The sequence below is a fragment of the Pseudorca crassidens genome, chromosome 1, assembly GCF_039906515.1.
Source record: "Pseudorca crassidens isolate mPseCra1 chromosome 1, mPseCra1.hap1, whole genome shotgun sequence".
Classification (NCBI taxonomy): Eukaryota; Metazoa; Chordata; class Mammalia; order Artiodactyla; family Delphinidae; genus Pseudorca; species Pseudorca crassidens.
The window spans coordinates 144,843,267-144,861,995 of NC_090296.1; the positions used below are offsets into that span (position 1 = coordinate 144,843,267).

The following is an 18,729-nucleotide window of genomic DNA, read 5'->3' on the forward strand; positions in this document are numbered from 1 at the left end:
AGATCAAACCCGGGCCCCCTGCATTGGGAGCGTGGAGTCTTATCCACTGAGCCACCACCAAAGTCACCATGATTCTACGTTGAAATTTTCTATAGATATTAAACTTCTCCAAAATTTGGGAAAAATGGAAAACAGATCAAATTTGGCTGTCAGGCCGTAAATCAGTTTCACAGACAGCCTAAGGCAGGTAACAGAGGCTTTTATAATGGAGATAGAGAAACATTTTTTTGAAACTTTGGTGTGCATTATTGGCGTCCTTAATGTTTATGTCATTGATGGGTAAAAAAGGCTCCTCCCAGTTTGTGGATCCTGGTTTATTTGGTTTTTATTTAAGTGACTTGCAATTAGAATTTTTTTTACTCTTGGTGAATTTTTGAGTAGCCTCCACCAGGCCATCTTGCTTAAGATTAAGATTAAAATGCTAGCCTGCTGGCTTTGTCAAGTATTTCCTGACTCTTCAGCTATTTTTCCTAACTTTGAGTCTAGATGGTTACAACTCTCATGCTCTGAAGTTAGGAAGAGGATTTAAAATATAGTAGTTCCCCCCTTATCCACAGGGGTTACGTTCCAATACCCTCAGATACCTGAAACTTCAGATAGTACCAAACCCTATACTATGTTTTTTCCTATACATACATACCTATGATAAAGTTTAATTTATAAATTAGGCATGGTAAGAATTAACAATACCATAATAAAATAGAACAATTATAACAATATGCTATAATAAAAGTTACATGAATGTGGTCTTTCTCAAAATATCTTGTACAAATTTAATGCCTTTTCCATCTTAACTAAGCACTTTCGTGCGTTGTAGCCATAATTTTTGCAGTTTGAGTTGTGACAGCAAAACTAGCGTGAATTTTTCCTTCACAGTTTCACAGATAGACAATTCACTCTTAGCATAGATCATAGCAGCCTTAACATACAATTTTTTTTTCCCTTAAGTTGAGAAACATTTTATTTATAGGAAGCACTTTATGACTTCTTTTCAGCATATCCAAGTTGCCAGCATCACTACTTTTGTGCTTTGGGACACAAGAAGTATTTAAGTAAAATAAGGGTTACTTGAATATAGCACTGCTATACTGCTACAGTTGATCTGATAACCCAGCTGGCTACTAAGTGCCTAACGGGTGGGATGTGCTGGACAAAGGAATGATTCATGTTTTGGGTGGGACAGAGCAGGATGGCATGAGATTTTATCACACTACTCAGAAAGACACACAACTTTAAAACTTATGACTTATGTATTTCTGGGATTTTTCATTTGATATTTTCAGACTGCAGCTGACTGCGGGTAACTGAAAATGTGGAAAGTGAAACTGCAGATAGGGAGGGACTACTGTATCCCAGCAAATTAGTAATATACTCAAAAGAAGAAAAATGAAATCTCTGGGATTGAAAAGAACAGTTTCTCTGCTTGACGCTGAAATACAAAGCAGCAAAAAGTTCCAATGTGAGAAAAATATCGTAACACTGGGATATATTAAAAGGACTATGATTTACATTATCCAACCTCTCACTTAAGGATTATGTCCATTTTACAGTGAATAAAACTTCTAATTTAAGTGATGTGGGCCTTCCTTGTATTCCTGAAAGGTTGGGTTTAAATTAAATTTACAAATGTAAGTAGTTTCTAAAAACTTTTTTTTAAGTTTTTTTTTTAATATTTATTTATTTATTTGGTTGCACCAGGTCTTATTTGCAGCACGTGGGCTCCTTTAGTTGTGGCAGGCAGGCTCCTTAGTTGCGGCATGCACGTGGGATCTAGTTCCCTGGCCGGGGATCGAACCCAGGCCCCCCGTGTTGCGAGCGTGAAGTCTTAAGCACTGCGCCATCAGGGAAGTAAATAGTTTTGATATACCATGTGAGTGTACTATTTAAGGAAATCCTATTAGTAAATGTGAATATAGCAGTCAGCCTGTAAAATAGCTTCCTCAAGCAGATTCTCTGTTTTGGATATCTTTCTTTTCCCACATGTGGCTTTTATTAATGATAATATTTGACTTTCTTTTTTTCTTAATGCTTTCAGAAGTGACCAAAGTTCGAAGAAATCTCTTCAACCAGGAAATGATTTCTCCTTCAAAGAGATCTGTAAAGCGGGGGTTGCCTAGAAGCCATTCTGTGTCAGCTGTGGAAGGTCTAGAGTATAAACTTGACAACTTCAAGAGGACCAAAGGTACTACATTTTAGGATAACCACGAGAAGGGGATTCTTGGACCCAAACCGGTCTCCAGACTCTTGTTGCAGAAGCTCATTAATCTCATGTTTTCCTCTCCTCTTTGGTTACCATCAGTTAATTTTCCACTTGGGGTCTCTCCCTCCAAGTTTAGATGAAGAATTAATCCTGGTCTTTCTCATTCCTCCCTTTCTGGTTACCCCTACAGACAACAGACAAACATCTATTTTATAAAACCAATTAAACCAAAATGAAAGATAGTGACTAGCAATTTTCTAGTCTTTCGGTGTGTTGGGGTTTTTTTTGCTTTTTTATAATTGAGACCATTCATGTATCATAAAATCAACTTTTAGTGGTTTTCAGTATATTCACAAAGTTGTGCAACCATCATGACACATTCCAGAACATTTTCATCATTCCAGAAAGAAGCCCTGTACCTACCCATTAGTATCACTCTCCATTTCTCCCAGTCTTCCCAGCTGTAGGCAACCACCAGTCTACTTTCTGTTTTTATAGATTTCTTATGGATATTTCTTTTAAGAGGAATCATATTATGTGGTCTTTGTAACTGGCTTTTTTTACTTTACCATAATGTTTTCAAGGTTTATACGTGGTGTAGTACGTCTCAGTACTTCATTTCTTTTTATTGACAAAAATATACCATTGTATGGACAAACTACATTTTACTTATCCATTCATCAATTGGTGGACATTTAAGTTGTTTCTACTTTTGGCTATTGTGAGTGATGCTGCTGTAAACATTCATATATAAGATTGTGTGTAGACACATTTTTAATTCTCAGGCATATGCCTAGAAATGAAATTGCTGGATCATATGGTAACTCTATGTTTAACTTTTTAAGCAATTACCAGACTGTTTTCCAAAGTGGCTATACCATTTTATATTCCCACTAACAGTGTATGAGGGTTCTAATTTCTCCACATCCTTGCCTCCACCTTCCATTGTCCCTCTTTGATTCTGCTCATCCTAGTGGGTGTAAAGTGGTGTGTCATTGTGGTTATGAGTTGCATTTCCTTGATAACTAATGTTGCTGAGTTGCTTTTCATGTGCTCGCTGGCCATTTGTATATCTTCTTTGGAGAACTCTTCGCCCATTTTTATATTAGGTTGTTTGTCTTTTCACTGTTGAGCTGTAAGAGTTCTTTATATATTCTAGATACCAGCCCCTTATCAGATATACAATTTGCAAATATTTTTTCCCCAATCTGTTGGGTTTTCTTTTCACTTTCTTGATAGTGTTCTTTGATACATAAAATACTTTTAATTTTGATGATATCCATTTTTTAAAATTTATTTTTGGCTGCATTGGGTCTTCATTGTGGTACGTGGGATCTTTAGTTGCGGCATGCAAACACTTAGTTGCAGCATCTGGGATCTAGTTCCCTGACCAGGGTTCATGCCCGGGCCCCCTGCATTGGGAGCATGGAGTCTTAGCCACTGGACCACCAGCGAAGTCCCAATTTTTTTTTTTTTAAATAAATTTATTTATTTATTTATTTATGGCTGCATTGGGTCTTCATTGCTACACACAGGCTTTCTCTAGTTGTGGCGAACGGGGGCCACTCTTCATTGCGGTGCATGGGCTTCTCATTGTGGTGGCTTCTCTTGTTGTGGAACATGGGCTCTAGGCACACAGGTTTCAGTAGTTGTGGCATGTGGGCTCAGTAGTTGTGGCTTGCAGGCTCTAGAGCGCAGGCTCAGCAGTTGTGGGACACGGGCTTAGTTGCACCGCAGCATGTGGGATCTTCCCAGACCAGGGCTTGAACCTGTGTCCCCTGCACTGGCAGGCAGATTCTTAACCACTGCAACACCAGGGAAGTCCCCCTAATTCTTTTTATATTTTATTTTTTTTTAACATCTTTATTGGGGTATAATTGCTTTACAATGGTGTGTTAGTTTCTGCTTTATAACAAAGTGAATCAGTTATACATATACATATGTTCCCATATCTCTTCCCTCTTGCGTCTCCCTCCCTCCCACCCTCCCTATCCCACCCCTCCAGGCGGTCACAAAGCACCGGGCCGATATCCCTGTGCCATGCGGCTGCTTCCCACTAGCTATCTACCTTACGTTTGTTAGTGTATATATGTCCATGCCCCTCTCTCGCCCTGTCACAGCTCACCCTTCCTCCTCCCCATATCCTCAAGTCCGTTCTCCAGTAGGTCTGTGTCTTTATTCCTGTCTTACCCCTAGGTTCTTCATGACATTTTTTTTTTCTTAAATTCCATATATATGTGTTAGCATACGGTATTTGACTTTCTCTTTCTGACTTACTTCACTCTGTATGACAGACTCTAGGTCTATCCACCTCATTACAAATAGCTCAATTTCATTTCTTTTTATGGCTGAGTAATATTCCATTGTATGTATGTGCCACATCTTCTTTATCCATTCATCCGATGATGGGCACTTCGGTTGTTTCCATCTCCGGGCTATTGTAAATAGAGCTGCAATGAACGTTTTGGTACATGACTCTTTGAATTTTGTTTTTCTCAGGGTATATGCCCAGTAGTGGGATTGCTGGGTCATATGGTAGTTCTATTTGTAGTTTTTTAAGGAACCTCCATACTGTTCTCCATAGTGGCTGAACCAGTTTCACATTCCCACCAGCAGTGCAAGAGTGTTCCCTTTTCTCCACACCCTCTCCAGCATTTATTGTTTCTAGATTTTTTGATGATGGACATTCTGACTGGTGTGAGATGATATCTCATTGTAGTTTTGATTTGCATTTCTCTAATGATTAATGATGTTGAGCATTCTTTCATGTGTTTGTTGGCAGTCTATATATCTTCTTTGGAGAAATGTCTGTTTAGGTCTTCTGCCCATTTTTGGATTGGGTTGTTTGTTTTTTGTTATTGAGCTGCATGAGCTGCTTGTAAATTTTGGAAATTAATCCTTTGTCAGTTGCTTCATTTACAAATATTTTCTCCCATTCTGAGGGTTGTCTTTTGGTCTTGTTTATGGTTTCCTTTGCTGTCCAAAAGCTTTAAAGTTTCATTAGGTCCCATTTGTTTATTTTTGTTTTTATTTCCATTTCTCTAGGAGGTGGGTCAAAAAGGATCTTGCTGTGATTTATGTCATAGAGTGTTCTGCCTATGTTTTCCTCTAAGAGTTTGATAGTTTCTGGCCTTACATTTAGGTCTTTAATCCATTTTGAGCTTATTTTTGTGTATGGTGTTAGGGAGTGATCTAATCTCATACTTTTACATGTAGCTGTCCAGTTTTCCCAGCACCACTTATTGAAGAGGCTGTCATTTCTCCACTGTACATTCTTGCCTCCTTTATCAAAGATAAGGTGACCATATGTGCGTGGGTTTATCTCTGGGCTTTCTATCCTGTTCCATTGATCTATCTTTCTGTTTTTGTGCCAGTACCATACTGCCTTGATTACTGTAGCTTTGTAGTATAGTCTGAAGTCAGGGAGCCTGATTCCTCCAGCTCCGTTTTTCTTTCTCAAGATTGCTTTGGCTATTCGGGGTCTTTTGTGTTTCCATACAAATTGTGAAATTTTTTGTTCTAGTTCTCTGAAAAATGCCATCAGTAGTTTGATAGGGATTGCATTGAATCTATAGATTGCTTTGGGTAGTAGAGTCATTTTCACAATGTTGATTCTTCCAGTCCAAGAACATGGTATATTTCTCCATCTATTTGTATCATCTTTAATTTCTTTCATTAGTGTCTTATAATTTTCTGCATACAGGTCTTTTGTCTCCTTAGGTAGGTTTATACCTAGATATTTTATTCTTTTTGTTGCAATGGTAAATGGGAGTGTTTTCTTGATTTCACTTTCAGATTTTTCATCCTTAGTGTATAGGAATGCCAGAGATTTCTGTGCATTAATTTTGTACCCTGCAACCTTACTGAATTCATTGATTAGCTCTAGTCGTTTTCTGGTAGCACCTTTAGGATACTCTATGTATAGTATCATGTCATCTGCAAACAGTGACAGCTTTACTTCTTTTCTGATTTGGATTCCTTTTATTTCCTTTTCTTCTCTGATTGCTGTGGCTAAAACTTCCAAAGCTATGTTGAGTAAGAGTGGTGACAGTGGGCAACCTTGTCTTGTTCCTGATCTTAGTGGAAATGCTTTCAGTTTTTCACCATTGAGGATGATGTTGGCTGTGGGTTTGTCATATATGGCCTTTATTATGTTGAGGAAAGTTCCCTCTATGCCTACTTTCTGCAGGGTTTTTATCATAAATGGGTGCTGAATTTTGTCAGAAGCTTTCTCTGCATCTATTGAGATGATCATATGGTTTTTCTCCTTCAAATTGTTAATATGGTTTATCACATTGATTGATTTGCGTATATTGAAGAATCCTTCCATTCCTGGAATAAACCCCACTTGATCAACGTGTATGATCCTTTTAATGTGCTGTTGGATTCTGTTTGCTAGTATTTTGTTGAGGATTTTTGAATCTATGTTCATCAGTGATATTGGCCTGTAGTTTTCTTTCTTTGTGACATCCTTGTCTGGTTTTGGTATCAAGGTGATGGTGGCCTCGTAGAATGAATTTGGGAGTGTTCCTCCCTCTGCTATATTTTGGAAGAGTTTGAGAAGGATAGGTGTTAGCTCTTCTCTAAATGTTTGATAGAATTCGCCTGTGAAGACATCTGGTCCTGGACTTTTGTTTGTTGGAAGATTTTTAATCACAGTTTCAATTTCAGTGCTTGTGATTGGTCTGTTTATATTTTCTATTTCTTCCTGATTCAGTCTTGGCAGGTTGTGCATTTCTAAGAATTTGTCCATTTCTTCCAGGTTGTCCATTATATTGGCATAGAGTTGCTTGTAGTAATCCCTCATGATCTTTTGTATTTCTGCAGTGTCAGTTGTTACTTCTTTTTCATTTCTAATTCTATTGATTTGAGTCTTCTCCCTTTTTTTCTTGATGAGTCTGGCTAATGGTTTATCTATTTTGTTTATCTTCTCAAAGAACCAGCTTTTAGTTTTATTGATCTTTGCTATCGTTTCCTTCATTTCTTTTTCATTTATTTCTGATCTGATTTTTATGATTTCTTTCCTTCTGGTAACTTTGGGGTTTTTTTGTTCTTCTTTCTCTAATTGCTTTAGGTGCAAGGTTAGGTTGTTTATTCAAGATGTTTTCTGTTTCTTAAGGTGGGCTTGTATTGCTATAAACTTCCCTCTTAGAACTGCTTTTGCTGCATCCCATAGGTTTTGGGTCGTCGTGTCTCCATTGTCATTTGTTTCTAGGTATTTTTTGATTTCATCTTTGATTTCTTCAGTGATCACTTCGTTATTAAGTAGTGTATTGTTTAGCCTCTATGTGTTTGTAGTTTTTACAGATCTTTTCCTGTAATTGATATCTAACCTCATAGCATTGTGGTTGGAAAAGATACTTGATACAATTTCAATTTTCTTAAATTTACCAAGGCTTGATTTGTGACCCAAGATATGATCTATCCTGGAGAATGTTCCATGAGCACTTGAGAAAAATGTGTATTCTGTTGTTTTTGGATGGAATGTCCTATAAATATCAATTAAGTCCATCTTGTTTAATGTATCATTTAAAGCTTGTGTTTCCTTATTTACTTTCGTTTTGGATGATCTGTCCATTGGTGAAATTGGGGTGTTAAAGTTCCCTACTATGAATGTGCTACTGTCGATTTCCCCTTTTGTGGCTGTTAGTATTTGCCTTATGTATTGAGGTGCTCCTATGTTGGGTGCATAAATATTTACAATTGTTATATCTTCTTTTTGGATCAATCCCTTGATCATTATGTAGTGCCCTTTGTCTCTTCTAATAGTCTTTATTTTAGAGTCTGTTTTGTCTGATATGAGAATTGCTCTTCCAGTTTTCTTTTGGTTTCCATTTGCATGGAATATCTTTTTCCATCCCCTTACTTTCAGTCTGTATGTGTCTCTAGGTTTGAAGTGGGTCTCTTGTAGATAGCATATATATGGGTCTTGTTTTTGTATCCATTCAGCCAATCTGTGTCTTTTGGTGGGAGCATTTAGTCCATTTACATTTAAGGTAATTATCGATATGTATGTTCCTATTCCCATTTTCTAAATTGTTTTGGGTTCATTATTGTAGGTCTTTTCCTTCTCTTGTGTTTCTTGCCTAGAGAAGTTCCTTTAGCATTTGTTGTAGAGCTGGTTTGGTGGTGCTGAACTCTCTCAGCTTTTGCTTGTCTGTAAAGGTTTTAATTTCTCCGTCAAATCTGAATGAGATCCTTGCTAGGTAGAGTAATCTTGGTTGCAGGTTTTTCTCCTTCATCACTTTAAATATGTCCTGCCACTCTCTTCTGGCTTGTAGAGTTTCTGCTGAAAGATCAGCTGTTAACCTTATGGGGATTCCCTGTGTGTTATTTGTTGTTTTCCCTTGCTGCTTTTAATATGCTTTCCTTGTATTTAATTTTTGACAGTTTGATTAATATGTGTCTTGGCGTATTTCTCCTTGGATTTATCCTGTATGGGACTCTCTGTGCTTCCTGTACTTGATTAACTATTTCCTTTCCCATATTAGGGAAGTTTTTAACTATTATCTCTTCAAATATTTCCTCATTCCCTTTCTTTTTCTCTTCTTCTGGAACCCGTATAATTCGAATGTTGGTGCGTTTAATGTTGTCCCAGAGGTATCTGAAACTGTCCTCAGTTCTTTTCATTCTTTTTTCTTTATTCTGCTCTGCAGTAGTAATTTCCACTATTTTATCTTTCAGGTCACTTATCCGTTCTTCTGCCTCAGTTATTCTGCTACTGATCCCATCTAGAGTATCTTTAATTTCATTTATTGTGTTGTTCATCGTTGTTTGTTTCATCTTTAGTACTTCTAGGTCCTTGTTAAATGTTTCTTGCATTTTCTCTATTCTATTTCCAAGATTTTGCATCATCTTTACTATCACTATTGTGAATTCTTTTTCAGGTAGACTGCCTATTTCCTCTTCATTTGTTAGGTCTGGTGGGTTTTTATCTTGCTCCTTCATCTGCGGTGTGTTTTTCTGTCTTCTCATTTTGCTTATCTTACTGTGTTTGGGGTCTCCTTTTTGCAGGCTGCAGGTTCGTAGTTCCCGTTGTTTTTGGTGTCTGTCCCCAGTGGCTAAGGTTGGTTCAGTGGGTTATGTAGGCTTCCTGGTGGAGGGGACTAGTGCCTGTGTTCTGGTGGAAGAGGCTGGATCTTTTCTCTCTGGTGGGCAGGTCCACGTCTGGTGGTGTGTTTTGTGGTGTCTGTGGACTTATTATGATTTTAGGCAGCCTCTCTGCTAATGGGTGGGGTTGTGTTACTGTTTTGCTAGTTGATTGGCATAGGGTGCCCAGCACTGTAGCTTGCTGGTCGTTGAGTGAAGCTGCGTGCTGGCATTGAGATGGAGATCTCTGGGAGATTTTTGCCGTTTGATATTATGTGGAGCTGGGAGGTCTCTTGTTGACCAGTGTCCTGAAGTTGGCTCTCCCACCTCAGAGGCACAGCACTGACTCCTGCCTGCAGCACCAAGAGCCTTTCATCCACACGGTTCAGAATAAGAGGGAGAAAAAGTAGAGAGAAAGAATTAGTAGAAGTAGGAAGAAAGGAAGGAAGAAGGAAAGAAAGAAAGGAGAGAGGGAGGGAGGGACGGACGGACAGACGGTGGGAGGAAGGAGGGAAGGAAGGAAAAAAGAAAGAAAGAAGATAAAATAAAGTAAAATATAATAAAGTTATTAAATTAAAAATAATAATTAAGAAAAAAATTTTAAAAAAAACCGGATGGATAGAACCTTAGGACAAATGGTGGAAGCACAGCTATACAGACAAAATCTCATACAGAAGCATACACATACACACTCACAAAAAGAGGAAAAGGGGAAAAAAATCATAAATCTTTCTCTCAAAGTCCACCTCCTCAATTTGGGATGATTCATTGTCTAAAGGAGGGAAGGAAGGAAAGAAAAAAAGAAGATATAGTAATATAAAATAAAGCTATTAAAATTAAAATTATTAAGAAAAAAATTTAAGAAAAGAAAAAAAAAACGGACGGATAGAATCCTAGGACAAATGGTGGAAGCAAAGCTATACAGACAAAATCGCACACAGAGGCATACACATACACACTCACAAAAAGAGGAAAAGGGGAAAAAATCATAAATCTTGCTCTCAAAGTCCACCTCCTCAATTTGGGATGATTCGTTGTCTATTCATGTATACCACAGATGCAGGGTACATCAAGTTGATTGTGGAGCTTCAATCCGCTGCTTCTGACGCTGCTAGGAGAGATTTCCCTTTCTCTTCTTTGTTCTCACAGCTCCCAGGGGCTCAGCTTTGGATTTGGCCCCGCCTCTGTATGTAGGTTGCCGGAGGGCGTCTGTTTTTCCGCTCAGACAGGACGGGGTTAAAGGAGCCGCTGATTCGGGGGCTCTGGCTCACTTAGGCTGGGGGGGAGGGCGGGGCACGGAGTGCGGGGCAGGCCTGCGGCGGCAGAGGCCAACGTGATGTTGCACCAGCCTGAGGCTCGCCGTGCGTTCTTCCGGGGAAGTTGTCCCTGGATCCCAGGAACCTGGCAGTGGCGGGCTGCACAGGCTCCCCGGAAGAGGGGTGTGGATAGTGACCTGTGCTCGCACACAGCCTTCAACAAAAGCCTTAGCGTCTAATGCCCGTCTCTGGGGACCGCGTTGATAGCCGCGGCTCGTGCCTGTCTCTGGAGCTCCTTTAAGCAGCGCTCTTAATCCCCTCTCCTCGCGCACCAGGAAACAAAGAGGGAAGAAAAAGTCTCTTGCCTCTCGGCAGCTCCAGACCTTTTCCCGGACTCCCTCCCGGCTAGCCGTGGCGCACTAACCCCTTCAGGCTGTGTTCACACCGCTAACCCCAGTCCTCTCCCTGCACTCCGACAGAAGCCCGAGCCTCAGCTCGCAGCCCGGCGGGTGAGCAGACAATCCTCTGGGGCTGGTGAGTGCCGGTCGGCACCGATCCTCTGTGTGGGAATCTCCCTGCTTTGCCCTCCGCACCCCTGTTGCTGCGCTCTCCTCAGCGGCTCCGAAGCTCCCCCCCTCCGCCACCCGCAGTCTCCGCCCGTGAAGGGGCTTCCTAGTGTGTGGAAACCTTTCCTCCTTCACAGCTCCCTCCCACTGGTGCAGGTCCCACCCCTATTCTTTTGTCTCTGTTTTTTCTTTTGCCCTAACCGGGTACGTGGGGAGTTTCTTGCCTTTTGGGATGTCTGAGGTCTTCTGCCAGCGTTCAGTAGGTGTTCTGTAGGAGTTGTTCCACGTGTAGATGTATTTCTGGTGTATCTGGCTCCTAACTGCTGGTGGTTTATGCTATCCTTGAAGTTCCTTGTCTTATAGATGTATCACTTCAATCTTCACTTCTGTCTTCACATGGCTTTCCACTTTGTGTCTGTGTGTTTCAAATATCTCTCTTCTTTCTCTTACTAGGATCCCCCCAGTTCTTTTTAAATGTTAGGTAGAATTCAGCAGTGAAGCCATCTAGTCCTGGGTATTTTTTGGAAGTTTTTTGATAACAGTTTCATTTTTTTTTACTTGTTATAGGTTTATTCAGATTTTCTATTGTTTAGTCTGTTTTCAGTTGTTTGTCTTTCTAGGAATTTGTCCATTTCATCTAGGTTTTCTAATTTGCTGCTATGCAATTGTTTGTAGTATTACCTCATAGTCCTTTTTTATTTCTGTAAGTTTGGTAGTTTTATTCTCTCTTTCATAGTTGTTTGAGTGTTCTGTATTTTTTCTTTGTCAATCTAGCTAAAGGTTTGTTAACTTAAAGATCTTTTCAAAGAGCCAACTGTTGGTTTCATTGATGTTTCTATTATTTTTCTACTCTTGATTTCGTTTACTTCCTGTGTAATCTTTATTTTTTCCTTCCCTCTACTTGCTTTGATGTTAGTTTGATCTTTTTCAGTTTTTTTAAGATTAAGGTTTTGTTATTGATTTTTTAAAATACATGCTTTTTTTTTTATTTACATCACTCATTGAACAGTTTATCACCACTGTCCTTTTTTTAAAAATTTTTATTTTATATTGGAGTATAGTTGATTTACAATGTTGTGTTAGTTTCAGGTGTACAGCAAAGTGATTTAGTTACACATTATCATATATCCATTCTTTTTCAGACTCTTTTTCCCATATAGGTTATTACAGAATATGGAATAGAGTTCTTTGTGCTCTACAGTAGAAGCTTGTTGATTATCTGTTTTATATATTAGTAGTGTATATATGTTAATTCCCAATTCCTAATTACCCCCACCTTTCCCCCTTGGTAACCAAAAGTTTGTTTTCAAAGTCTGAGTCTGTGTCTGTTTTGTAAATGGTTCATTTGATCATTTTTTTAGATTCCACATATAAGTTACATCATATTTGTCTTTCTCTGACTTACTTCACTTAGTATGATAATCTCTAGGTCCATCCATGTTGCTGCAAATTGCATTATTTCATTCTTTTTTATGGCTAATATTCCATTGTATATATGTACCATGTCTTCTTTATCCTTTCCTCTGCCGATGAACATTTAGGTTGCTTCCATGTCTTGGCTGTTGTAAATAGTGCTGCAGTGAACATTGGGGTGCATGTATATTTTCGAATTATGGCTTCTTCCAGATATATATGCCCAGGAGTGGGATTGCTGGATCATATGGTAGTTCTATTTTTAGTTTTTAAAAGAACCTCCATACTGTTCCCCATAGTGGTTTAGGTACCAATGTAAAGGTACCAGTTTACTTTCCCAACAACAGTGTAGGAGGGTTCAGGCTTCTTTTTTGTTTTTGTTTTTGACCACGCTGCATGGCTTGTGGGATCTTAGTTTCCTGACTAGGGATTGAACCCGTGGCCCCTGCAATGGAAGCGCAGAGTCCTTACCACTGGACTGCCAGGGAATTCCCCAGACTTCTTTTTTAATACAGCTTTTTACAGGTACAAATTCCCCTCTAAGCGCTGCTTTAGCTTCATCCTGTAAGTTTTGGTATGTTGTGTTTTCAATTTCATCATCTCAAAATATTTTCTAATTTCCCTTGTGATTTTTTTTCTTTGGTCCTTTGGCTATTTAGGAGGGTGTAAATTTTCACATATTTGTTAATTTCACAAATTTCTGTTATTAGTTTCTAATTTCATACCATTGTAGTTGAAGAAAATACTTTGTATGATTTTGGTCTTTTTAAATTTTTTGAGACTTGTTTTATGGCCTAACATTTGGCCTGTTCTGGTTAATGTTCTATGTGTACTTGAGAAGAATGTGTGTTCTGCTCTTGGGTAGAATGCCTATAGATGTCTGTTATGCCTAGTCGGTTTATGGTGTTCAAGTCTTCTGTTTTCTTTTTGATCTTCTGTATAGACGTTCTATCATTGAAATCAGGGTATTAAAGTCTCCAAGTATTATTGTTGACTTATCTATTTTTTTCTTCCTTCAATTCTGTCAGTTTCACGCTTCATAGAGTTTGGGGCCCTGTTGTTAGTTGCGTGTATATGTTTATAATTGTATCACTTAATGGATTGAATTTTTTAAATCAACATGATGAACTTTGTCTTTTGAACCTTTTTTGACTTAAAATCTATTTTGACAATAATATAGCCATGCGAGCTCTCTTTTGCATACAATATCTTTTTCTGTCCTTTTACTTTCAACCTCTTTGTATCTAAAGTGAGCTTATAGACAGAATATAGTTGGATCATATTTTTAAAAATCCATTCTGCCAATTTCTGCCTTTTTTTTTTAACATTTATTTATTTTTTTATTTGGTTGTGCTGGGTCTTAGTTGCAGCTCAGCAGCTCCTTAGTTGTGGCACATGGGCTCCTTAGTTATGGCATGCATGTGGGATCTAGTTCCCTGACTAAGGATCAAACCTGGGCTCCCTGCATTGGGAGCACAGTCTTAACCACTGTACCACCAGGGAAGTCCCCAATTTCTGCCTTTTAATTGAAACACTTAATCCATTTACATTTAATGTAGTTACTGATAAGGGAGGACTTCTGCCATTTTCTACTTATTTTTTTATATATCTTATACCTCTTTTGTTCTTTCATTTTTCTGTTACTGCCATTTTTGTAGCTGATTTGTTTTGTTTGTTTGTAGTATACTGTTTCAATTCCCTTCATCTTTTTTTCTGTATATTTTCTAATTATTTTCTTAGTGTTTACCTTGGAGATTACAATTAACACCTTAAATTTAAACCTGTTGAATAATACGACTTAGTTCCAATAGTATACACTCTGTTGCTATATATTTCCATCATATTTAGCAAATTTACAACCATTATTTCTCCCGACTTTTTTCTGCCTTTTTCTCTCTTCTCCTTTTTCTTCTAGGACTCCCAGTGTCTGTATATTGTTATGCTTGATGGTGTCTCACAGGTCCCTTAAGCAGGCTTTGTTCATTTTTCTTTATCCTCTTTTCTTTCTGCTCAGATTGGATAGTTTTGACTGTCTTATCTTCAAGTTTATTGATTTTTCTGCCTGCTCAAATCTGAGGTTGAACCCCTCTAGTGAACTTTTCATTTCAGTTATTGTACTTTTCAGCTCAAAAATTTCTGTTTGGTTCCTTTATATAATTTCTGTCCCTTTATTGGTATTCTCATTTTATTTATCATTTTCCTTATTTCTTTTAATTCTTTGTTCTTTTTTTTCCTTGAGCTTGTTGAGCATGTTTAGAATATTTGATTTAACATATTTGACCAGTGATTCCAATGTCTGGGATTTCTCAAGGGTGGTTTCTGTCAAATTCCTTTTTCCTGGACACACTTTCCTGTTTCTTTGTATGCTTTGTAATTCTTTTTTGAGAATTAGATATTCTGAATATTACAGTTGGTTAACTCTGGAGATCAAATTCTCCCACTTCTGAGGAATTGCTGATCTTTGCTTATTGAGGGTCTGTCCATTTGTGCGTTTTCCAAACTGTTTTTTACAAAGCGTGTATTCCTTCTTGTGTGGTCACTGAAGTTTCTGTTCTGTTATCTCTGTGGTTAGCCAGTGGCCTGACAAAGATTTCCTTAAGTGTCTGGCTCCAAAAAGGTGTTCCTGTCCCTCTAAATCTTCTGTTAGATGCAGTGGGGGAAAGCTGCTGCAGCCTGAGAGAGCAGAAATCAAGGCAAATGTCTGCACCAGCCCCACAGGACTCCACTCTCCAAAGCACACTGACTGAACCGTATAACCCCAAATTTGGAAGACAGGGTCCCCACTGTCTGCCCTACCACCAGCCAGCTGCTCCTAGAATGTGGGCCACTGTCCCCACAGCTACAGCAGGGCTGAGCAAAGGAGGCTGGTAGCTGGTTTGTGCACGTCATTTACTTACTAAATATCAGCCTCTCCCTTCATCAGGCACTTCCCTGGTTGTCATAAGTGCCAGTCAGGTTCCAGAGTTCCAAAATAGTTTACTCTGATAATTTTTTTCCCTAGTTTACTAGTTGTTTGGGGGGAGGGACCAAACCCTAGAGCTTCCTACTTCCCTGTTTCATGTGATGTCACTTTTTCTGGGGGTTACAATTAAGTATCTTAATTTATCTAGTTGAGGTTAATACCAACTTAACTTCAGGAGTATACAAAAACTTTGCTTCTGTATAACTCTGTTTTCTATCCCCTTCGTTGGGCTATATTGTCATACAGATTACATGTTTATGCATTGTATGCCCATCAGTACATTTGTAATCATTGCTTTATCTTTTAACTCAAAGGAGAAAAGAATTACAAACAAAAATACTTTTTTTTTTTTTTTTTTGCGGTACGCGGGCTTCTCACTGTTGTGGCCTCTCCCGTTGTGGAGCACAGTCTCCCGACGCACAGGCTCAGCGGCCATGGCTCACGGACCCAGCCGCTCCGCGGCATGTGGGATCTTCCCGGACCGGGGCACAAACCCGTGTCCCCTGCATCGGCAGGCGGACTCTCAACCACTGCGTCACCAGGGAAGCCCCAAAAATACTTCTATTCTGTTCTTTGCATTTACTTGTATAGTTGCCTTTACCAGTGCTCTTTAATTCTTCACGTGGATTCATGTTACTCTATAGTGCCCTTTCCTTTCATCCTGTAGAACTGATATTACTTTTAGGGCTGGTCTGCTAGTGTCAGATTCTCTCAGTGTTGTTTTTTGGGTGTTTCTTTGGAGGTGGAGAGGATGTGCTGATTTCTCCTTCATGTTTGAGTAACAGTTTTAGAGGATATAGAATCCTTGAGTCTTTTTCTTTCAGCACTTTGCCTTTCATCTCAGTGCCTTTTTGTTATCCTATGTTTCTGATGAGAAATCAGCTGTTAATCTTATTGAGGGTTCCTGGTACATGATGGATCACTGCTTTCTTGTTTCTTTCAAGATTCTCTCTTCCCCTTTGGCTTCTAACAGTTTGATTATGATTTGTCTGGTGTGGATCTCTTTGACTTTATCATACTTAGGTTTGTTGAGCTTCTTGGCTACGTAATGTCTGTCATCAAACATCGGAAGTTTTCAGCCAGTATTTCTTCAAATATTTTTTCTGCCTCTTTCTCTCCTCTTCCTCCAGGACTCCCACTGTGCCTATGTTATTATGCTTGATTGTGTCGTATGGGTGTCTGAGACTGTTCATTTTTCTTCTTTTTTCTTTTCGTCCCTCAGACTGGATAATCTCAATTACTTGTCTTCAATTTGTTGATTCTTTCTTCTGCCACCTCATATCAACTGCTGGGCCCCTCTAATGAGTTTTTCATTTTAGATAGTGTACTTTTCAACTTCAGAATTTCTATTTGGTTCTGTTTTTTAATGATATTTCTCTTTATTGACATTCTCTGTTTGGCAAGTCATCAGGCTCATTCATACATTCCTTTAGTTCTTTAGATATGATTTTTTTTTCCTTTGGACATATTTCAGATAGCTAATTTAAGGTCTTGGGCTAATAAATTCAGTGTCTGGACTTCCTCAGGGATGCTTTCTGTTGAATGATTTTTTTTTTCCCACTGTGTGTGGGCCATTCTTTCTTGTTTCTTGTCTCATATTTTTTGTTGACAACTGGACATTTTAAATAATGAGTCAACTCTGATGATCAGATTGCCACTGCTCCAGGGCAGGGTTTGTTGTTACCATTACTGCTTTTGTTTGTTTACTTTCCTGAACTAAGTCTTTTAAGTCTGTATTCTGTCATGTGTAGCCACTGAAGTCTCTGCTTGGTTAGCTTAGTGGTCAGCTAAGGGTTGGACAGAGATTTTCTTACATGCCCAGAACCAGTAAGTTTCCCAGCCTTTGCTGAGGGGCCCTATGTGTGCATTGGCTCATGTCTTCAATACTCAGCCAGACATTTTACAACTCTTTCTGTTTTCCAGAGCCTCAAGGTCAGCCAGAGGTGACAGCTAAGGGCCTTCTTGGGTCCATCCTGGGCATGCACACAGCCCTACCACACATGTACTTTTAGGGTCCCAGGAGTGTGTCAGAAGTCAGCAGAGTCCCTTAGGGACATCTCACTCCCCAGTTTTCCCATCTAAACTTTTGGTCAGCTTGTGGTTTGCCCCAAGTGTTATCACCACCTCAGGCAGCTGTGATGTTTACAGTTGCTGCTGATTGTTTTCAGTAAATGCTCCCTGGAAAAAAGTTGTTTGCATTGGATGAGTTCTGAGTCAGGTCAAATAAAGACAGGCCTTGTGAGTGGGATTTTCCAGGGAACCGCCAGACAGGCCAAATTGTTATCTGGAAATGGGGCTTTGGAGGAGCTTGGATCCCATTCTGTTCCATCCAGAGGCTCCTGGGCTGTTGGTTTTCACTGTAATTATGGGCTTTTGGTTCTCAAGGTTACCACAGGCCTAGGGAGAGGAGGTTGGGATTGGGGCAAGTTAAAGTTCCACAAAGCTTGCTATTCTTAATGAGATTCAGCTGCTTTTGTTGAATAAATACTCCCTGGATTGTTCCAAACTGGTTAATTGCCAGAGTTCTGGAAAAATTGATTTTGAACTTTTGCCAGTGTTCTCGTTCCTTTAATGGAGGAGAGTTTTTTTAAGAGGTCCTTACTCCACATTCCTGCTGACATCACTCTTCTTTCTAGTCATTTTTATCTCCCTTAAAACCAGTCCTCCCATGAGTAGCTTGCATACCTACTCTATTGAGAAAACTTATGCCAGAGCATAAGTTAGATTTATCGTTATATTAAATATCTTATTGTATGACACATCAGCATTTTCACATGCTTTATTTCATTTAATCATAAATACAAGAACCACCAAGTAGGTGCACAGATGTGTTAGCCCAAATAAATGAGAACTTTTCACTTTTTCAGGAATATTATCTTAAAATTTTATAATATTTTACATTGGCTTATTTATTATTAAACTCCAATAGTGTTGATAAATTGTTATATCATGTTAAATTGAGTCTTATGGTTAGACCTTGGTCCAAAAGACCATTAAGAGCCACTCCGGCTAAACATTAGACCATATTTAAGTTCAAACTGTTCCCTTTGCCTTGCTCTTCCTTCTTGATAAGATTATGTGAAATTTATCCTTTTTACATTTTAGGTTATCGCAAGCTGCTAACCAAGAGTGTGGCCGAGACTCCAGTACATAAGCAAATCTCCAGAAGGCTGCTTCATAGACAGATCAAGGGCAGGTAAATGACATCCTTGTCTATCTTCTTCATACACCTGCACAGCCCTC

General features: G+C 39.0%; 1 protein-coding gene across 2 annotated transcripts in view; it reads left to right on the top strand.

Moving 5' to 3' along the window:
- The window catches only part of TICRR (TOPBP1 interacting checkpoint and replication regulator), a 50,759-nt gene that overhangs the window by 22,716 nt on the left and 9,314 nt on the right, over positions 1–18,729 (top strand). For both annotated transcript variants that reach the window (XM_067696598.1, XM_067696608.1), the window contains exons 15-16: positions 2,036–2,182; positions 18,592–18,682. In XM_067696598.1, coding sequence (XP_067552699.1) covers positions 2,036–2,182; positions 18,592–18,682 — 238 coding nt within the window. The remainder of the gene's footprint in view (positions 1–2,035; positions 2,183–18,591; positions 18,683–18,729) is intronic.